Source organism: Crocuta crocuta, unplaced genomic scaffold, assembly GCF_008692635.1.
Source record: "Crocuta crocuta isolate KB4526 unplaced genomic scaffold, BGI_CrCroc_1.0 scaffold96, whole genome shotgun sequence".
Taxonomy (NCBI): domain Eukaryota; kingdom Metazoa; phylum Chordata; class Mammalia; order Carnivora; family Hyaenidae; genus Crocuta; species Crocuta crocuta.
In genome coordinates, this window is record NW_027531522.1 from 8,135,595 (window position 1) to 8,156,431 (window position 20,837).

The window sequence follows — 20,837 nt, forward strand, 5'->3', positions numbered from 1 at the left end:
AGAGAGAGAGAGAGAGAGAGATTTGTTTACTAATCTCAGAGCTCCAGCTAGAAGGGTAGAAGGGCAGGGATCACTGGGACATTTTTCCAGGAGCAAAGATGCTGGTGGGTGCCATTTTCCTTCCCTGCACCCCCAGCCCAGGCACACAGACACCTAGGGGACCCAGTGCAGCATCTACACTCACTGCATAACTTAAAAGAGCATGCCCTGCCTCTTCTTCCTCTGCAAACACACTCCCTCCCCCACCAGGCCTCTCCTCCGGGTACCCTCTCACAGCAGACTCAGGCAAGCCTTGCTAATACCATGCCTCTCACCCCACACACTGAGGATCTGCCCTCTCCAACACATTCTTGGCTTAGCTAATCCAAAGTGGTACCACAAACCTGGCAGTGTGCAAGCAGCCCAAAGGATAGCCAGCATCACTCTAAACTGACTCCTGCCCCAGGGAGAGGGAAAAAAAACCATACATACCCATCAGGGTAGAGGCTTAGTAGTGGGACAGACAGCTGGTCTTACAATAGGCCCCACCCACCAAAGCAAGCTTCTTAGGGTACAATACAGGGAAAGTGCCCTACAGTTTGGTGTTACCCACTAACACCACAGGGACCAAACCCTGTCTAGAATAGGCAAAAAGAGCCATTGCACATGACTGGACTGAAGGAAAAAGTGTTTTAGCCAAAATGGCAGGATGCATGCAAGAGATAAAAGATTCTCCTGATGCATCAGGTTCTGCTGAACAGGAGACAGTGCACTGCAGGGCACTATACTTCTTCTTCATAAAGCCACTACTATCAAAAGCAGGAGACATAGAGGACTTTCCTAACACATAGAAACAGACACAGAGAGTTAGACAAAATGAATAGACAGAGGATTATGTCCCAAGTGAAAGAACAGGACAAAATCACAGCAAGCGACCTAAAAAATACGGAGATAAATAATATGCCTGCTAGACAATTTAAAGCAATGGTTATAAAGATACTCACAGGACTTGAGAAAAGACTGAAGGACATCAATGAGACCCTTAACAAAGAGACAGAAAAAGAACCAATTAAAAAGAACCAATCAGAGTTGAAGAGCCCAATAAATAAAGTAAAAAATACACCAGATGGAGTAAATAGTAGACTAGAGGAAACAGAAGAATGGATCACCTGGGCACCTGGGTGGCTCAGTCAGTTAAGCAACTGACTTTGGCTCAGGTCATGATCTCACAGTTCGTGGGTTTGAGCCCCGCGTTGGGCTCTGTGCTGACAGCTCAGAGCCTGGAGCCTGCTTCGGATTCTGTGTCTCCCTCTCTCTCTGACCCTTCCCCTGCTCATGCTGTCTCTCTCTCTCTCAGAAATAAATAAAACATTAAAAAATTTAAAAAAAAAAAAAAGAAGAACGGATCACCAACCAGGAAGACAGAGTAATAGAAGGCAATCAAGCTGAAGTGAGAGGAAAAAAATTTTATGAAATATGAAATAAGATGAAAACAAACTTAGGGAACTCAGCAATATTCGCATTACAAGGAACCCAGGAGGAGAGGAGAAATAAAAGGGGCTAGAAAATTTATTTGAAGAAATAATAGCTGAAAATTTCCCAAATCTGGGGAAGGAAACAGACATCCATATCCAGGGGGCACAGAAAGCCCCCAACAAAATCAACCCAAGAAGGTCCACACATGGTAACTAAAATGGCAAAATGAAATAGTAAAAAAAAAAAAGAATTTTAAAAGCACCACGAGAAAAGAAAGCAGTACATACAAAGTAAACCACATAAGGCTATCAGCTGATTTTTCAGTAGAAAAAACCTTGGAACCAAGAGTACTCTATCCAGTAAGGGCAGAATTCAGAATAGGAGAAATAAAGAGCTTCCCAGACAAAAAAAGTTAAAGAATTCATGACCATTAAATCAGCCCTACAAGAAATGTTAATGTAGCCTCTGTGTGGCAAGGGAAGAATGTAAGTTATAGTAAGAAAAGTAGGAAGCACAAAAGCAGTAAAAATAAGCATATCTACAAAAATCACTTAAAGGACTCATAAATAAAATGATGTAAAGTGTGACACCTGTACCTAAAACGTGGGGGTGGGGAGAGGATTAAAGAATGGGCTCAAATGTGAGTGACCATCAATTTAATATACAAAATGAATGGAAGCCACAAATCAAAAACTAATCATAGGTACACAATGAAGAAAGAGAAAGGAACCCAAGCATCGCTAAAGAAAGCCAACTAATTATGAGAGAAGAGAACAAGAAAAGGGAAGAACAGAGAACTACAAAAACAATTATAAAACAAGTAATAAAATTGTAATAAATACCTACTACCAATAATTACTTTGAATGTAAATGGACTAAGTGCTCCAATCAAAGACAAGATGACAGAACGAATAAAAGAGCAAGACCCATCCATATGCTGCCCATAAGAAACTATTTCAGACCTAAAGACACATGCAGATTGCAAGTGAAGAAATGGAGAAGTATTTATTATGCAAATAGATTTGAAAAGAGAGCCAGGGTAGCAATACCTATATTGGATAAAATGACTTTAAAACAGAGATTGAAATAAGAGACAAAAGAAACTATAAAATCATTAAGGGGGTGGGGTGCCTGGGTGGCTCAGTTAACTCAGGTCATGATCTCATGGTTTGTGGTTTGGAACCCACATTGGGCTTTGCGTTGACAGTGTGGAGCCTACTTCAGATCCTCTGTCTCCCTCTCTCTCTCTGCCTCCCCCTCCCAACACTCGTGCTTGCTCTCTGTCTCTCTCTGTGTCACTCTCTTAAAAATAAAAACATTTTACAAAAAAATTTTTATTTATTTATTTATTTTTTATTTATTTTTATTTTTATTTATTTCTAGGAGAGAGAGAGACAGACAGCGCGAGCAGGGGAGGGTCAGAGAGAGAGGGAGTCACAGACTGAAACACGCTCCAGGCTCTGAGCTGGCAGTCAGCACAGAGCCCGATGCGGGGCTCGAACCCACGAACCGCGAGATCATGACCTAAGCGAAAGTCAGACGCTTAACCGACTAAGCCACCCAGGCGCCCCTACAAAAAAATTTTTAAAGGGGTCAATCCATCAAGATGATATAACAATTATAAATATTCATGCACCCAACATGAGAGCACCCAAATACATAAAAGAGTTAATACAAACATAAAGCAAGTAATCAATTGTAATACAAAAACAGTAGGGGACTTTAATACCCCACTTACATCAACGGACGGATAATCCAAACAGAAAACAACAAGGAAAGGGTAGCTTTGTATGACACATTGAACCAGATGGATCTAACATATATTCAGAACATTCCATCCTAAAACAGCAGAATACATATTCTTTTTAAATGCACATGGAACATTCTCTGGAATAGATCACATATTAGGCCACAAATGAACAAATTCCAAAAGATCAAAATCATATCATGTGTCTTTACTGAACACAATGCTGTGAAACTAGAAATCAACCACAAGACAAATATGACCATAAATATATGGAGGTTAAATAATATACTACTAAACAATAAACGGGTCAACCAAGAAATCAAAGAGGACATCAAAAGATACATGGAGACAAATGAAAATGAAAACAGAGCAGTCCAAAATCTTTGGGATTAAGGAAAAGCTGCTCTAAGAGGGAAGTTTATAGCAATACAGGCCTACCTCAAGAAGGATGAAAAATCTCAAATTAACAAGCAAACTTTACACCTAAATGAGCCAGAAAAAGAAGAACAAGCAAAACTTCAAACCAGTAAAAGGAAGGAAATAATAACCATTAGAGCAGAAATAAACAAAATAAAAACTAAAAAACAAAACCAAACAATAGGTCAATGAAAATAGGAGCTGGTTCTTTGAAAAGATCAACAAAATTGGTAAACCTTCAGCCAGAGTGAGGACTCTAATTTTATTATTTTATTTTATTTTATTTCATTTCATTTCATTTTAATTTTATTTCTATTCTATTCTATTTTTTTAATGTTTACGTATTTTTGAGAGAGATGGAGAGAGAGAGAGACAGAGAACCAGCAGGGGAGGGACAGACATAGAGAGACACAGAATCCGAAGCAGCTCCAGGCTCCAGACTGACAGCACAGAGCTCAATGCGGGGCTTAAACTCACAAACTGTGAGATTATGACCTGAGCTGAAGTCAGACGCTCAACCAACTGAGTCACCCAGGTGCCCCAAGAGGACTCAAATTTTAAAAATCAGAAATGAAAGAGGAGAAACAGCAATTGACACCAAAGTAATATAAAGAATCACAAGAGACTATTATAAAAATTTATATGCCAACCAATTGGACAACCTAGAAGAAATGGATAGATTCTCAGAAACATGTGACCTAGCAAAACAGAATCGGGAAGAAATAGAAAATTTGAACAGATTGATTATTAGTATTGAATCAGTAATGTAAAACTCTCCCAACAAACAAAAGTCCAGGACCAGAGAGCTTCACAGGTGAATTGTACCAAACATTTAAAGAAGAGTTACATCTATTCTTTTCAAGGTATTCCAGAAAAAAATAAGAGGAAGGAAACCTTCCAAATTCATTCTATCAGGCCAGCATTACCCTGTACCAAAAAAAGATAAAGACACCACACAAAAAAAGAACTACAGACCAGTATATCTGATGAACATAGATGCAAATATCCTGAATAAGTATTAGCACACCCAAACCAACAATACATTAAAAAATCATTCACCACGATCAAGTGGGATTTGTTCCTAGGATGCAAGGATGGTTCAATATTCTCAAATCAATGTAATACATCACATCAACAAAAGAAAGAATTTAAAAAAATATGATCTTTTCAATAGTTGCAGATAAAGAACCTGACAAAGGACAACAGCCCTTCATGATAAAAACCTTCAATAAAGTAGGTTTTGAGGGAATATACCTCAACATAATAAAGGCCATTATGAAAAACCCACAGTTAACATTATCCTCCATAGGGAGAAATCTGAGAGCCTTTCCTCTCAGGTCAGGTACAAGACAAGGATGTCCACCCTCACCACTTTAGTTCAACATAGTACTGGAAGTCCTGGCCATAGCTATCAGACAAGAAAAAGAAATAGGAGATACCCAAATTGGTAAGGAAGAAGTAACTTTCACAATTTGCAGATGAGATAATACCATACATAGAAATCTCTAAAGACTCCACCAAAAACCTACTGGAACTAATAAATGAATTCAGTAAAATTGCAGGATGCAAAATCAATGGACAGAAATCTGTCACATTTCTTTTTTTTTTTTAATGTTTGTTTATTGGGGCAAGGGAGGGAGAGAGAGAGAGAGAGAGAAAGAGAAAGAGAGAGAAAGAGAAAGAGAAAGAGAAAGAGAAAGAGAAAGAGAAAGAGAAAGAGAAAGAGAGGCAGAGAGAGAATCCCAAGCAGGCTCTGTGCCACAGAGCCTGCTGTGGATGAGGTTTGAACACACAACCACGTGATTGTGACCCGAGTTGAAATCAAGAGTTGTATGCCTAACTGACTGAGCTACCCAGGTGCCCCTGTTGCATTTATATACACTAATAATAAAGCAGCAGAAAGAGAAATTAAGAAAACAGTCCCATTTACAATTGCACCAAAAATAATAAAATATCTAGAAATAACCTTAACCAAGGAAGTGAAAGACCTATACTCTGAAAATAATAAAACCTTGGTGAAAGAAATTGAAAAGGACACAAATAAATGGAAAACCATTCCATGCTCCTGGATTAGAAGAATAAATATTGTTACAATGTCTATAATACTCAGAGCCATCTACAGATGTAATGCAATCCCTATCAAAATACCAATGGCATTTTTAACAGATCTAGAACAAGCAATCCTAAAATGTGTATGGAACCACAAAAGACCCTGAATCACCAAAGCAATCTTGAAAACAAAAAACAAAACTGGAGGTATCACAATTCTGGACTTCAAGTTATACTACAAAGCTGTAGTAATCAAAACGGTATGGTACTGGCACAAAAATAGTCCCATAGACCAATGGAACAGAATAGAAAGCCCAGAAACGAACCCATAATGATACGGTCAATTAATCTTTGACAAAAGAGGCAAGAATATGCAATGGGAAAAGGTCTCTTCAACAAATGGTGTTGAGGAAACTGGAGAGCACATGCAGAAGAAAGAAACTGAACTTTCTTACACCATACATAAAAATACATTCAAAATGATGAAAGACCTAAACGTGAAATAGGAAATCATCAAAATCCTAGAGGAGAACAGAGGCGGCAATCTTTGACTTTGGCCAGAGCAACTTCTTACTAGACACATTGCCAGACACAAGGGAAACAAAAGCCAGAAAGAACTATTGGGACCTCATCAAGATAAAAAGCTCCAGCACAGCAAAGGAAACAATCAACAAAACTAAAACCCACCCTACAGAATGAGAGAGGATATTTGTAAATGACATATTGGATAAAGGGTTAGTATCCAAAGTCTATAAAGTGCTTATCAAACACAACACCCTAAAAACAAATAATCCAATTAAGAAATGGAATAATCCAATTAAGAAGACATGGATAGACATTTTTCCAAAGAAGACATTCAGATGGCCAACAGACACATGAAAAGATGCTCAATATCACTCATCATCAGGGAAATACAAATCAAAACCATATGAGATACCACCCTGCAGCTGTCAGAATGGCTAAAATTAACAACACAAGAAACCACAGATATTGTCAAGATGTGGAGAAAGAGGAAACCCCTTACAAAGTTGGTAGGAATGAGATCTGGTGCGGCCTCTGTGGAAAACAGTACGGAGGTTCCTCAAAAAATTAAAATTAGAATTATGTCTTGACTAGCAACTGCACTACGAGGTATTATTTATCCAAAGGATACAAAAATAGTGATTTGGAGGGGCACATGCACCCCAATGTTTACAGCAGCATTACCAACAATTGCCATATTATGGAAAGAACCCAAATGCCTATCGATTGATGAATGGATAAAGAAGATGTGGTACACATATATAATAAAATATTATTCAGCCATCAAAAAGAATGAAATCTTGCCATCTGCAATGATGTGAAATCCTGCCATTTGCAAGAGCATATTATGCTAAGTGAAATGAGTCAGTCAGAGAAAGACAAATACCATATGATCTGACTTACATGTGTAATTTAAGAAACAAAACAGATGAACATAGGGAAAGAGGAAAAAAAAAAACAGCTGGAAGCAAACCATGAGACTCTTAACTACAAAGAACAAACAGAGTTGCTGGAGGGAAGATGAGTGGGGGATGGGCTATTAAGGAGGGCACTTGTATTGAGCACTGGGTATTATATGTAAATAATGAATCACTAAATTCTACTCCTGAAACCAATATTACACTATATGTTAATTGACTAGAATTTAAATAACAATTTGAAAGAAAAAATAAAAACATCCAGATGGCCAACAGACACATGAAAGAGGCTCAACACCACTCAGATCTTGAAAACGCAATTCAAAACTACAACGAGATATCACCCCACACCTGTCAGAATGACTAAAATCAAAAACACAAGAAATAACAAATGTTTGGCAAGGATGTGGAGGAAAAGGAACCCTGGTGTGCTATTGGTAAGAATGCAGATTGATGCAGCCACTGTGGAAAACAATATGTAGTTTCTTCAGAAAACTAAAAATAGAACTACCATATAATGCAGTGATCACACTACTAGGTGTTTTCCCAAAGAATAAAAAATACTAATTCGGAAGGTTATATACACCCCTGTGTTTATGCAGCATTATTGCCAATAGCCAAACTATGAAGGCAGCCCATGTGTCTACTGACAGATGAATGGGTTAAGAAGATGTGGTACATATACAATGGAATATTATCCAGCCACATAAAATGCGACGTTGTCATTTGCAAGAACATGGACGGAGCGAGAGTATAATGCTAAGCAAAGGCAGTCAGTCAGAGAGAGGCGAATACTATATGGTTTCACTCGTATGTAGGATTTGAGAAACAACACAAAGGAAAAAAGCAAAGAGAGAGAGACAAACAAAAAACAGACTCTTAACTGCAGAGAACAAACAGATGGTCACCAGAGGGGAGGTGAGTGGGGGGGATGGGTGAAATAGGTGAAGGGGATGAAGAATACATTTATCCTGATGAGCAATGAGTGATGTATAGCCTTGAATCATTCTATTGTACACCTGAGATTAATATAACACGGAATGTTAACTATATTGGTTTTAAATGAAAAACAACAACAACACTGAAAACTAGCATACTTTCTGCCTTCCCACCCCAGGATACAACCAACATCAGCAGAGCCCTAGCTCGGAGGCAGCTGTGAGAGAAATTATCTCATGGCTTCTGAAACAAACACCTAATTGCACTGAGATGGAATGGTCCTTGGACATGGAATTCTGAATTCTCAAATCCAACAGTGAGCGGTCCACTGGTATATCTCTCATGAATATCTTGGGTATTTTAATGAAGGTCCACAATGATCCATATCTACACAGCTTGCCTCTAACTGTATTCTGTATCCTAGTCTGATCATCTCTTAGTTCTTGGGGCGACTGAGCCTTCAAGGGGCGCACATGTTTACGCCACTTTGAAAAGTGGAATCATTGTTCTCCACTTGCAATGGAAACTGCACTGCTAAAATTTCCCAGCTCCTGTCTCCCACCTCAAAATTGTTCTCGGCATAACATGCTTTTCCCTGGCTTATTTCCTAGGTATGACAGCTAGGTAGCACGATTTAATTATATTTCAGCTTTTAACAGGAAATGCAAATGAACTGTAGAAAACCACATCTGTCATTCAGATTGTTGTGCAAACAGGTCCAGGGAAAGGTCTGCGCGGATATCTATGGCTCCAGATCTCAATTCCTTCTTTGAAAGTTGGGACATTTATCCAGATCACGGGGGGGCTGGTCCCTTGGTAAATTCACATCTCCCTTTATGTTGTGACTTCCAAAGAGGAAGCGTGTTGGAAGTAGGAAATGCTACTACACAACATTCCGAGAGCCCTTGGTGTGCGAAACAGGGCATTCTGATACAGATTTTTGAAATGGCATTTCATTTTTCATGTCTTGCCAAGTACAAAGAAATGTGCAAAACAAACATTCTGATTCCATCCCTGGCATTCCATTTCCTCTTGGAGTTCCAAAGAGCTGGCAGACACGAATACAACCAGGATGGATAGTTCACATGACTTTTATTTAAAATTAAATAACAGATCCTTATGGTTACAAGCAAACACCACCAACACCTGCGCCATGGGACATGCCATTTCTTCATTCTAGGCAAGAGTTTGTGACCCCCTAGCCCAGGACTCTGTACCGAACAGACAAGCATTCCTTACGGCGGGTCATAAAATTCTCTCCCTTGGCTCTACATCCGTAATGTCATCATCATTGCTGAAACGGGCCGAGTCCCTATTTTTGCCTCATCACCACATAGATATGGTAGCATGTCTGCCCCGAAGGGGCCACCTGAGCTGTCATACTACACGCTACGGTAAAATGGTGTTTAGAACCTACCTGAACAAACTGAGTCATCAAAAAGCATCACTTTTTGGCACAATTTATTTAGCAGGCATGACTTGGTAGTTACATTCATGAAAAGCATCCTTACCCGAAAGGTGGAGAGTATTTGTGCTATTCAAAAAACTGAAAATATATTCCGTAAAATAGTCTGGTGAAGGCAAGTCTCTTTGACCCAGACAGACACCTTGGAGGGACAAAGCGATGATCATCGCTGCCAACTGAGGAAGCGTGTTTTCATCAGCACCATCCCTGCTCAGTATTCCAGACTTCTTCTGTAGCATTTTGGTTTCCATACACTGAAATCAGATGTACAGTCAAAAGAAAAAGCTTGAACCTCTAAAATTACTTTGATTAAAATATCTCTAGGGTTTCCCCAAAAGACAAGTAACGGTTTTTTGCCTTAAAGAGGTCTGAACTATTGGGAGGAACATGACTGCCATCATTCTCTAGTCTCAGAGAGGATTCTGTTTGGAAAATGCTTGTTTCTTTTACCTGCCCCGATACTGGATTTTCGAACTCCCATCCTAACTGGTCCTCAGTCACCTAACCTTTCTCTTTATTCTCTGAGATGTGTCTTCTCCATAGAGATCTCTCACCCTTCCTGTCCACAAGCTTCCAGGTGAAACTGTTTCTCTCCAGCTTCACATACAGCCCACGGTGTAAGGACTTTCAAATCTATATTCCCGACCTTGACTTCACACTGGCCCTGCTGCCTTGTATCATCACCGAGCACTTCCCTTTTCACACCTGCCTTTAGTCTCAAGCTAAGTGCTAATCAAAGCTGGCACAGTCTCTGTGTTCTTGGAACTCCCATGGGACATGGGATCTTTTCCAGGTGTACATCGATTTTCTTCAATGAAATTAGGAGCATCTGAAAGGCTAGAATCTCACCTTACATTCAACTAGTATACCATTCATCCATTTAAACATTTATTGAGTACCTACTGTGTGCCAGACACCTTGCTAAGTCCATTACACCATGTTCTCTTTTCATTGTCCCAGAGCTCTGTGCACAGGATACCCTTTCCACAGACCACCTGGCCAATAACAGGTAGAGCCCCAATGTGCTCTCAGATCTGACTCCATAGCCTGTGCTCTTAAATACCCTTCCTCTTGTAGAGAGAAATAAATGGAAATACAAGTTGGTGATGGGACTTTGCTATCATCAAAGTGAGTTCCATAGCATCATGCTTGGGACAGATTAGGTTTTAATATTACCTCTGCTGTTTGTAACAGAGCAAACTTGGGCAAAATGATTAACTTTGCTCACTCTCATAGTCTTATCAGTAAAAAGGGGCAATACTGCCTACCACAAAGGTTATTAAGATGAGATAAGCTCATGTGTGTAAAATACTTAATATAGTAGCCAGTACATAGAACACACTCAGCGAATCTTAGCTACTATTCTTCTTGGTCCCAGTGTCTAGTGGTGCATCTGACAGAACGCTGGAGAAGGTGGCAAGAGCCTTATATTGAGTATTATGAAAACTTACCCCCTAAAGGCTCCAGAGGAGCCACTAATGTTATAAACAAAAGACTAATACAATATGGTATGTTCTAGAGATATCACTCTGGTGGTAAAGTAGTGAATAAATTGCCAGGGAGAGAGACTAAGGGCAGAAAGTCTAGTTCAGGAGTTATTTATTAATCTAAGATATTTCTGGCTCTAAGATAATCGCCCTAGAGATGGAAAGAAGTGGATGTAATTTGGAATATTACAAAGGACTTGTAGGAAAATGTGAAGGCATCCAAAGAGTTAAAAAACGGCTCAGGTTTCTAGGTTTGTCAACTGGTTAACGGTAATACCAACCACTATTCCTCCACGTAAGAGTCAGGGCTAATAGAGAAGTCTAGATCCCTGTTCATTTCCTCTGAAAACAGCAAACGATGGGGGAAAAACAGAGAGAGATGGGAGCAAGACACTGAGTCAAGGAGATAAAATAGTAGCTGGACAAAAGAGAATGAAGGAATAGAGGGATATTGATACTCTGGGCCACCAGCGAGGGTGGCGATGTAAGGTTACTGCAGTGTAAAGCTGTTTCCTGGTGGGCTGGTTAAGGCCCACCTGGAGTGGCCGTTAAGTGGCTTCACCTACGGAGGCTGAGTCCGGTGGAGTCCAAGACCTGGAGGTGCTGGTAATGGTGGGCCTGGTCTGCCAGCACCTTCTGTGACCTCACACTCTCTAGTCGGAGAGGGCAGCATTCTTCAGTGAGATACCAACAGGTCTCCCGTAAAAGTCTCCATTGAGCGACTACGGATTCCTAAGGGAATGCTAGCCCAAACGAATGAACTAAGGGACCCTTCCCAAGAAATGGAGACAGCACCCTCCTCCAGGAGACAACTGGTCTGAGGCCTAGCGAGGGTTCAAACTCAACAAGCGCTCTTAATTCTTCTTGACTGAATATATGGAGAAAGTACATCTACATGTAACATTGAATTATTTTATTCTGTTCTAGGAATATTTAATCTCACATACACTTGGAAGCCCAGGTATTTGCAGCAAGTGTTGGATAACCAGAAATCTGCGTTGAATATATACACACCATCTGCTTTGAAGGGCTGGTTTTTCGTTCCCATTGAGTCTGCATCAAAAGGCAGCAGCAGATGGGCTGACTAAAATCTTAGTGGCTAATTTGAACCGATCTTGTATCACATAGATGTTGCAGTGAAGAAACTATATGTGGGCATACTTCCTTATTGAAGCAGAAACTGAATTCTAGAAAGGAACCCATTTTCTCAGTTGGAAGTGGAAACAAAAATATGGCCCTATTTTGAGATTCGTGAGATGAGAGTTCCCAAAATGATGCCCACCAAGTCCTCAGGAAACAGTCTTTCCATCTGTGTGCCAATCACAAGAGATATTAAACATTTTTACAGCAAATTAGAGGATATGTTGGCTGGTCATTAAGCCACAGCATGAATGAGCCGACACCTTTGGGCTCCTAGAAGCCAGAATTGAGGCCAAAAATAAAATACATCTCCATATATCACTATAGACTGAATGACTTGTGTTCCCCCAAATTTCAAGTGTTGAAATCCTACCACTTACTGTGATAGTACTAGAAAGTGAGGCCTTTGGGAGGCAATTGGGTCTTGAGGGTGAAGCCCTCAGGAATGGGATTAGTGCCCTTAGAAGAGAGACCTGAGAGAGTTCCTCTGCCCCTTACACCCTCTGAGGATGCAGTGAGGGGATGGTCCCTCATGAATCACCATAGGGGCTTTCACCAGATCTCAAATCTGCCCAGTACTCTGCTCTTAGACTTTCAGCCTCCAGAGCCATGAGAAATAAACTTCTATTGTGTATAAGTCACTCAGCCTATGGTATTTTTGTTACAGTAGCTCAAAGACACGTGTCAATGAAAAATTCAAGAGCAAAAAACCAGGTTTCATGGCCCTCTTCGCTTTCATGGTGACCGCTCAACTAATTCTTTAAGAAAATGTGGCTTTAAAAACTTCCTTATGTTCAGAGCACTGTATCTGCTCAAACTCCCCACTGCAAGGCAGAAGGTATAAAGGTAATTGAAAGGCCAACTTTTGCCAGAATAGTAACGAAGGCCAGAAGGGGCCAGGTGCCTGGCTGCTCACAGTGGGAGCCGTGAGAAAAGGAAGGCACTTCAAGAGACCCTTGAACATGTGCAGCACAAATCAAAAGCTGCAGAAGAGATATTGTCTGTGCTGACTGTCATGAATAATGCTTTTTGCAAGCTGTTTCTTTGGTGAAGCAACTAATGATAAATTCACCTCTCTCACACGGTTCTGCCTTCTTTTTCCCTGGCCGGAAGGCAAGGCAAAGAGGCACAAAGCAAAGAGACCCTCCCCACTCTGGGTCAGGCCTTGGAGATTGGTCAGAAGCCATGAATCACTCACTTACATGTTCAGGGAAAGAGAGTTGCCCTGTCACCTGAATTTCCTGCCCACCCAGCCACCCACCCACCTTCTGGCTAGAACTCATTTTACAATAATTAGTCATCACACCTCCCCCTTTTATACTCAGAGTCTTAAATGATGTCACTTCTCACCCCATCACTAAAAACCACAAATACCTCTCTTAGAAGTCCCTGACCGTCGTAGGAATCAACAAGTAACACAAAACAAGGCTCTCAGGCTGTATCTCTGCAGCACGGCCAGGTAGTACCTCTGCCCTTCTTACCTGGCTTCTAGAAGTGTCAAAGTACTGCCTGGTGAATGCCAGGATATCTTCCATCTCATTCTGTGAAAGGAAATCGGAGTCTTCATCCTGCCTGAGGCTGAGGAGGCTGTGTAGGTAAAATTTATACTCTTTATTACTCATGTTGAGTTTGGAAGAGCAGATCTCTTCCTGATGAATAATGTAATAGAGGAGAAGAACAGAAGCTCTCTGGACCACTTCCTCTCTCAGCTGATCCTCAACATCTCCTCCAGCTATTAGCAACAGGGCATCTGGTTCAAAGCACTGTTCCGAAAACAAACAAAAATAAATAAATAAAACAAAAGTAGAAACAAAGTTTAGCAAAGAGTCCTAGAACGCTAATGACCACTGGATCTCCAGTGCTTATTAGTTTATGAAAAAGAGGGGAACATGGTAGGTCTAACATCCAGCTTCAAATAAGACAGTCATGGCTGGACTTCTATATACCGTATGCTGCGCTTCCAGGGAGCCCTTATTCCCTGAGAAGAGTCTCTCTATCTCTAGGTGTCCATCTGCTGCCTTGAGTAAAACCAGTTGGCTCTTTGGCTTTTAAAGTAATGACCCCACTGCATTTAGAATGAAATTCAAGCTCCATACAATTTTCTCTTTAGTCTGGCCCTTGCCTGCCTACCTCCCTTGTCTTGCTTTAGTCTCTTTCCACGTCCCTCACTACCCTTCTGCCCCTGTGATTGTCCATCAGTTCCACCACGCTCTTCCTACCATCTTTCAGGTCTCCCTCCCCCTCATTCCTCAGATCTCAGCTTAAAGAGATACCCCCTTGGGGACCCACACTCTATCCAAAGTAGAAAGCCCCAACCTCTGTCCCAAGTTCTCCAGCAGAGCACTGTTCGACAGAAACATAACCCCAGCCACGGAGGTGAGTCACACATCACTTTAAATTTTCAAGTAGCCACACTTTAAAAAATGAAATTAATTTTAATAATGTATTTAATAATGTGTCTTTATATATATATATATATATATTTTAATGTTGTCTTTATTTCTGAGACAGAGAGAGACAGTATGAGCAGGGGAGGGCCAGAGAAAGAGGGAGACACAGAATCAGAAGCAGGCTCCAGGCTCTGAGCTAGCTGACAGCACAAAGCCCAACCTGGGATTCAAACCCACTAACCATCAGATCATGACCTGGGCCAAAGTTGGAGGCTTAACCAACTGAGCCATCCACCCAGGCGTCCCTTAATAATGTGTCTAATTGAAACCTAAATATGTCAGATATGATCACTTCAATGGGTTATCAAAATTTTTAAAAATTACGTATGAGCCATTTGAAGTTTTTTCATGCTACGTCTTCAAAATCTAGTGTGTACTTTACACTTACCAGCACATCTCGATTCAGACGAGCCATGTATCAAGTGCCCAACAGTCACACATGGCTAGTAGCAGCATACACCATGTTTATTTTCTCTGTAGCACTAGTGTTCTAAAATTACTTTCTCTCCATGTTTATTTTCTCTCTTCCTTCGAGAACAAGTAAGTGATCCATGAAGGCCAGGTTTTGTCTGTGTGCGGTTCTATCCTCAGCATCTAGCACAACGCCTGGCACTTACAAGGCATGAAATGGAATGAACGAACGCCATCTGCTTCACCTTTATCCTACCTAAGAGAACTACTAAAAAATACTTCCACGATGCTTTATTTGTTTCACACCCACAGCAGGACGCCTGGCACATCTAATCTGGGAAGTCTACATGGCAGAAGGTGTTTTGGGTAATGGGATGGGACAATGAGAAAAAGATACACACAGGGTTGTGGAAGGGAAGCTCTCCCCACAAGACAGGAGCTGCCTTACTTCAAAGATCGTGGGGAGCTCCCAGGATTCTCCTAGGATCCCAGAGGCAGCCTGCCACACAGCTCAGCCACAGAATGAAAGCATGGAGGGATGCCTGTCCTGAGCCCCAGAAGGACTTTTCCCAATGTGGGACAATTTACTACAGTATCTTTTAATCTATTCTCTGAGGTGGAAGTTTGAGGTGTCCTAATGCCACGTATGTGTTGTCCCACTGGGTAACACATGGGACATACCATCTGAGTTAGGAAGAAACACGTCAGCTGTCTCCAAAGCAAAGCATTAATCATGTTCTTCACAAGTCATACAGATTCCGTTCTCTCCCCAACTCAACTGCAATGGGATAAGAGCTCAGCAAACAGAGGGACAGTGGCTTCCCACCAAGTCACTCAGTGTGACTACTAAGCTCCACCACGGAAACCACCCCTGCACTTTCCTGTTTCCTGACTGGCAGACAAGAAAAGTCCACGGGTTGGTGGCTATTGGCAAGGCTGACACCAAGACTCAAGGAGGTGGATCCATTCAAACAAAACTGTAATCAAGCCTTTCTTTGTAACCTACAACCTCCTAAAACCAAGCTATTGGTAATATTAGCTCCCCTTTACTGGAGGCCATGTGCCCAGGATAGTGCTACGCACCTTATCTAATTGGGCATTCCTCAGCATATAAACCTGATCAGTTCTGGGGGGGAAAATGTCAGATAATGAGTTTTTTGAAACTAAGAACATTATTCCAGTATTTTAAATGGAAAAACATGGCCCCAGCCTATCTGATAACCCACCAACTACTTCTGCAATAATGCAAAGCATTTAGAATACCAATTACTCAATTATTTGATGCCTAGTGAATTAAATAATGGGTATACCTGTGTATACAGAATCCAGCATGGGGTATGTTCTCCTTCTATAAGGAAGGAATACCTATAGCATATGTGAAAACCGAGTCTGAGGAAGGGTAAGTAATGTCCCCAAAGTCACAAAGCTAATAGGGTTGTCCAATCTTAATTCCTGCTCTGTCAATGATTTGCTTTATTTGCTTATCCCTTTGTTTTGTGCCATGAAGGATGTAAGCTGTAGACCCACTTATGTACTTAATGTGCAACCCCTCTGACCAGTAATTTTCTCTCCCTCCTCTTTGATGGAAAAAGAGGTCAATCAGGAGGCCAAGTCATTGGTAAGACTCTGATATAAACCAAAGAGAGAATATAGTACAACTTAAAGACTGAATGAGTTTCTATTGAGAGATTTTCAGATGCTTTTTAGGTTATTTGATGAGGTTGAGTAAGTAGGAAAAAAATATCAGTAACACGAGAAATGAGGCCACCAGAGGAGACACATGTGGCCAGGGCTTAGTTGATAGCACACAACAGAGTATATGGCTACACCTCATCCCATATGATGTGCCCAAGACCCTGTCCATTTGTGGTTCCTCCTCAATGTACCTTTCTAGGACTGGAGTAGGAGGGATGTGGCCTGGGGCAGCAGGTAATAGGGTTAAGATCTGTAATCATACCAATGTTCACTCCAGAAGTGGTTTATAAAAAGCATACAACATGGAAGGTAAATTGATTTCTGGCTGATAATTTTTAAATAGCTGTAAAGCATCTCATTTTCTCGGACTAGAGATTTCAGTCATCTTGAGTGAACAGAAGTTGCCTAAGCCTTGCTTTAATTTTTTGAGGCCTGCTGGAATAAAACTCAGTTGTGAATCAAATGACCATGGGCTGAAAACTTCCTGCCCCTTTACAATATTTTATTCTTTTTTTTTACATTTGCTTATTTTTGAGAAAGTGCAAGTGGGGGAGGAGCACAGAAGGGGGGGGGTAGAGGATCTGAAGCCAGCTCTGCACTGACAGCAGCAAGCCTGATATAGGGCTTGAACTCACAAACTAAGAAATCATGACTTGAGCCAAGGTTGGATCCTCAACTGACTGAGCCACTCAGGTGCCCCCAAGGTATTTGATTCTTAAAGAAGTTACGGAAGACAGCAGCTTGAGAAAAGAATACTGTAGAGAACACCAGAAAATCTAACAGACACTGACATGGCAAAAAGCACTGTAGGGGTTGATGGCAGACTGGACTTTCCAGTTCATCATCACTAGATTTCTTTCCGTTGTTAGAGCTTTTAGCAGTGGCTAGGTTGTGTTTGGGGGAGGGCGTGTAGTCAAATTTTGCAAATACTTCCACCTCATAGGCATCAAGATCCATCCAAAGCATGGACCCTGGTGAAGTGATTCTTTGTTAAAGAAGAATGGACTCATTCAGGAATAATCCATCGATTTTCCTTGTAATCTTGTCATGTGGGGGCCTAAGTTTTCGGGGGGAAAACGCACGGACACTGGATTCCTAGAGCCAAATCAGATCGCCTCCCCCAGCTGCTGCATTCAGCTTTGTTCATAGCTTATGCCAGGAGAGCATCTCAGTGACAAAAAGCAACAGGAAATCTTTCTTCTACATTAATAGGAGTTGTTGGACTTGATCAACTTTAAAGTTTTTAGATCCAAAGATGCTTCAAGTTGATTTGGGGTTATGGATAAGTCCACTGGCCTTTTTCAAGTTCTTAGACTTTTATAAGGTCTTCTGGGGAAGGGAGATGTCTTAGGATTGACTATAAAAGGGAAATTATCTTTCTTCCTTTTCCCGGCAAACAGAGTTGGAGGGATGTTGGCTGACACAAAAAGGCACTGGCTTTTTGTGGACCCATAACCAGACTTTGTGGCGTTTCTGACTGACAAAGATGAGCGGCTTACTGAGAAGAGTTAAGAAAACCTTGTCAGAGCAACAACAAGGTAAGATAAAGCCCAATGCGGTCCACTCTTTATGCCATGGCAGATGAGACAAATGGAGGAGGGAGGCTGAATTAAGTGCAGGACCTTAAAGCAGTGGTTCTCTACCTTGAATGTGTCTGAGTGTCTCCTGAAGATCGTGAATAAAAACCCTAAGGCCCTGGGACAGTTGGTGGGGGGTGGGGTCTGGGGAGGCGGCAGGAGTATCTTATTTCTCCGAAGCACTGAGTTGGATGTGTCCATAACATACAGGAAATGTGAGGGCACAGAGAGAGCTTGCGCTCTCCTGCCCCAGCCTGTTCATACATGGCCTGTGGTCATCACAGAGAGCTCTGAGGACAGGACCAGCACTTTGGTCTTACAGATGAGGACGCTGAGGTTCAGCATGTCCTAACAGCTGGAAAGTGCCAGAACAAGGATTTGGGCCCAGGGCTGGCCGACTCTTGTCCCTTCATCACTTCCCGAACCCATGTAGGGTCATGGTTCTCCTCATTACTGAAGTGGAATTCATTCTCTGAAAGTTACTTAATCCCTCATTAAAGTCATTAAAACTCCATTCTAACCCTTCTCATTGAAAAAAAACAAAAAAGGCCACAATCAGGCAAGACTGTCCATTTTCAAAGGCTGAAGCTTGAAAGGATTTACTTTTAAGTGCTCCGTGCAGATACTTCAGATTGACCTAAACACACGCACACACACACACACACACCAATCAGTTTTTACCTAACATGCAATCAGAAACTTTTTATCTCCCCCCAAATTTAAGCCACTCACTTCTCTCTTTTTTTTTCAGACATTTGGGGATGTGAATTCATCCCCTTGCTGTCTTTTTACCACAGAATTTCTAATCTACACCTTGCCTCTAACTGGACAAAGTCCCTAAAAAGACATGAAAAATTCAACAAGAAGCTGAAGCCTGTTCTTTGTACAGATGCTTGTGAAATCACCAGGCACTGTTTCTCCCTGCTTTTTATGAATGACGTGGAGAGATTTCGTGCGATCCCTGCTTGTGGGTGATTCAGGTGGATTATAGCCCTCTGAGCAAGGAAAGCTGAAATTTGCCTTTATTTTTTAAAATTTGATTATTTATTTTGAAAGGGGGGCGGACAGAGAGGAGAGAGAGAGTATCCCAAGCAGGCTCAGCACTGCCAGCACAGAGCCCAACACGGGGCTCAAACTCATGAACGGTGAGATCATGACCTGAGCTGAAGTCAAGAGACACAAGGAACTGACTGTGCCACCCAGGCCCCGTAACTTTTTTTTTTTTTTTTAACCTCAGTCTTTTACACAAGGAACTAGCTGCAGCAAGAGGGCGAAGCTATTGGAGACTGTGTTCCACTTCATAGGGATAGAAATAGCTCAAACGGAAGCTAAACTGGCCAAACTCTCGATAATGTCACAGAAAACAGAAAGTGCAAAACAACGACTCCCTCTGAAAACAAAACGAAACGAAACACAGAACAATTTTGCATGTTTACATTCCCCCTAGCTAGACTAATATTCTACCAGCCTTAATAAGGCACTTTATGTCATCAGAGGAGAACATTTCCCCGCAGCAAATTCTCAGAGGACATTAATAAGACATGACTCCTACTTATTTCCATGGGGAAGACTTATGTTGCTATATATATAAATTAATGTCATCACAGATGAGTTGCCTATTATAACACATGTTTTCTCTGGGAACCCTTGGGAATTTCACTTATTATTGAATTATTTACTGTTTGCACAGAGCAGAGACAAATTCTATTAGCAAGACCCTTCTGTCATGAAAAAAACAAAAAAACCCAGAAAAAACAAAAACACTTGGCCAGGAAATGTCTTCCCTAGAACTGAGTGTGACTGAGAAAGTCTGTCAAACTTTTTTTTCCTGGATGCAGTTATTAGATTTATGTATGTATTTATTTACTTATTTATGTCTTCATTTATTTATTTGTAGGTTCATTCTGGAAAAAAAAAATCGTGTCACTCAGGAAAGGGATGGTGAGGCGTGTTTTTGTCTATACTTGTGTGTAATCGTTTTAAGACACGGGCTCCTACCTCTGGTGCTGCTCCTGTCTCCCCCCACCCCCCACCGGAGACATTCCGATTCTACATTCAATGTTGAATTTACATTAATGTGGATTTTACATTCACATGACCTGCAGATATATTTTTTTTAAATTCCATCCCACGCAAGTTAATTCAGTCTCATCTATGGAGGAAGGGGACCTGACGTACTATTTGGTGAAAATAGCCCAGGCAATGCTGAGGTATAGCCAGGGTGTGAGGGTCACCTGGCAAAACAGGGGAAGGCTGGGAATAGGGTCCCAGGACCATAGACCTCCTTTTAGCTCAGATACCTCATTTTTAAGAGGATAATTCTCTAATTCATTAACTGCCCACCATGCAAAGTACTGGAAAACACCAATCAGCAATCAAGCTAGAGTACTTAAAAATTTGACACTAGGTGTGCTTGGGTGGCACCGTCAGTTGAGCATGTGAGTCTTAATTATGGCTCAGGTCATAATCTCACAGCGGTGGGATCAAGTCCCAAGTTGGACTCAGCATGGAGCGTAGAGCATGCCTGGGATTCTCCCTCTCTCCCCGCTCTCCTGCTGCCCACCCC

General features: G+C 41.3%; 1 protein-coding gene across 1 annotated transcript in view; it reads right to left on the reverse strand.

The window, feature by feature from the left end:
• SLC39A12 (solute carrier family 39 member 12) overlaps window positions 1–20,837 on the reverse strand; it is an 84,263-nt gene that overhangs the window by 62,394 nt on the left and 1,032 nt on the right. The window contains exons 3-4 of the mRNA XM_077772451.1: window positions 13,620–13,901; window positions 9,558–9,765 (exon numbers count right to left, since the gene is read on the reverse strand). Of these exons, the coding sequence (XP_077628577.1) occupies window positions 9,558–9,765; window positions 13,620–13,760 (349 nt within the window). The 5' untranslated portion in view covers window positions 13,761–13,901. The remainder of the gene's footprint in view (window positions 1–9,557; window positions 9,766–13,619; window positions 13,902–20,837) is intronic.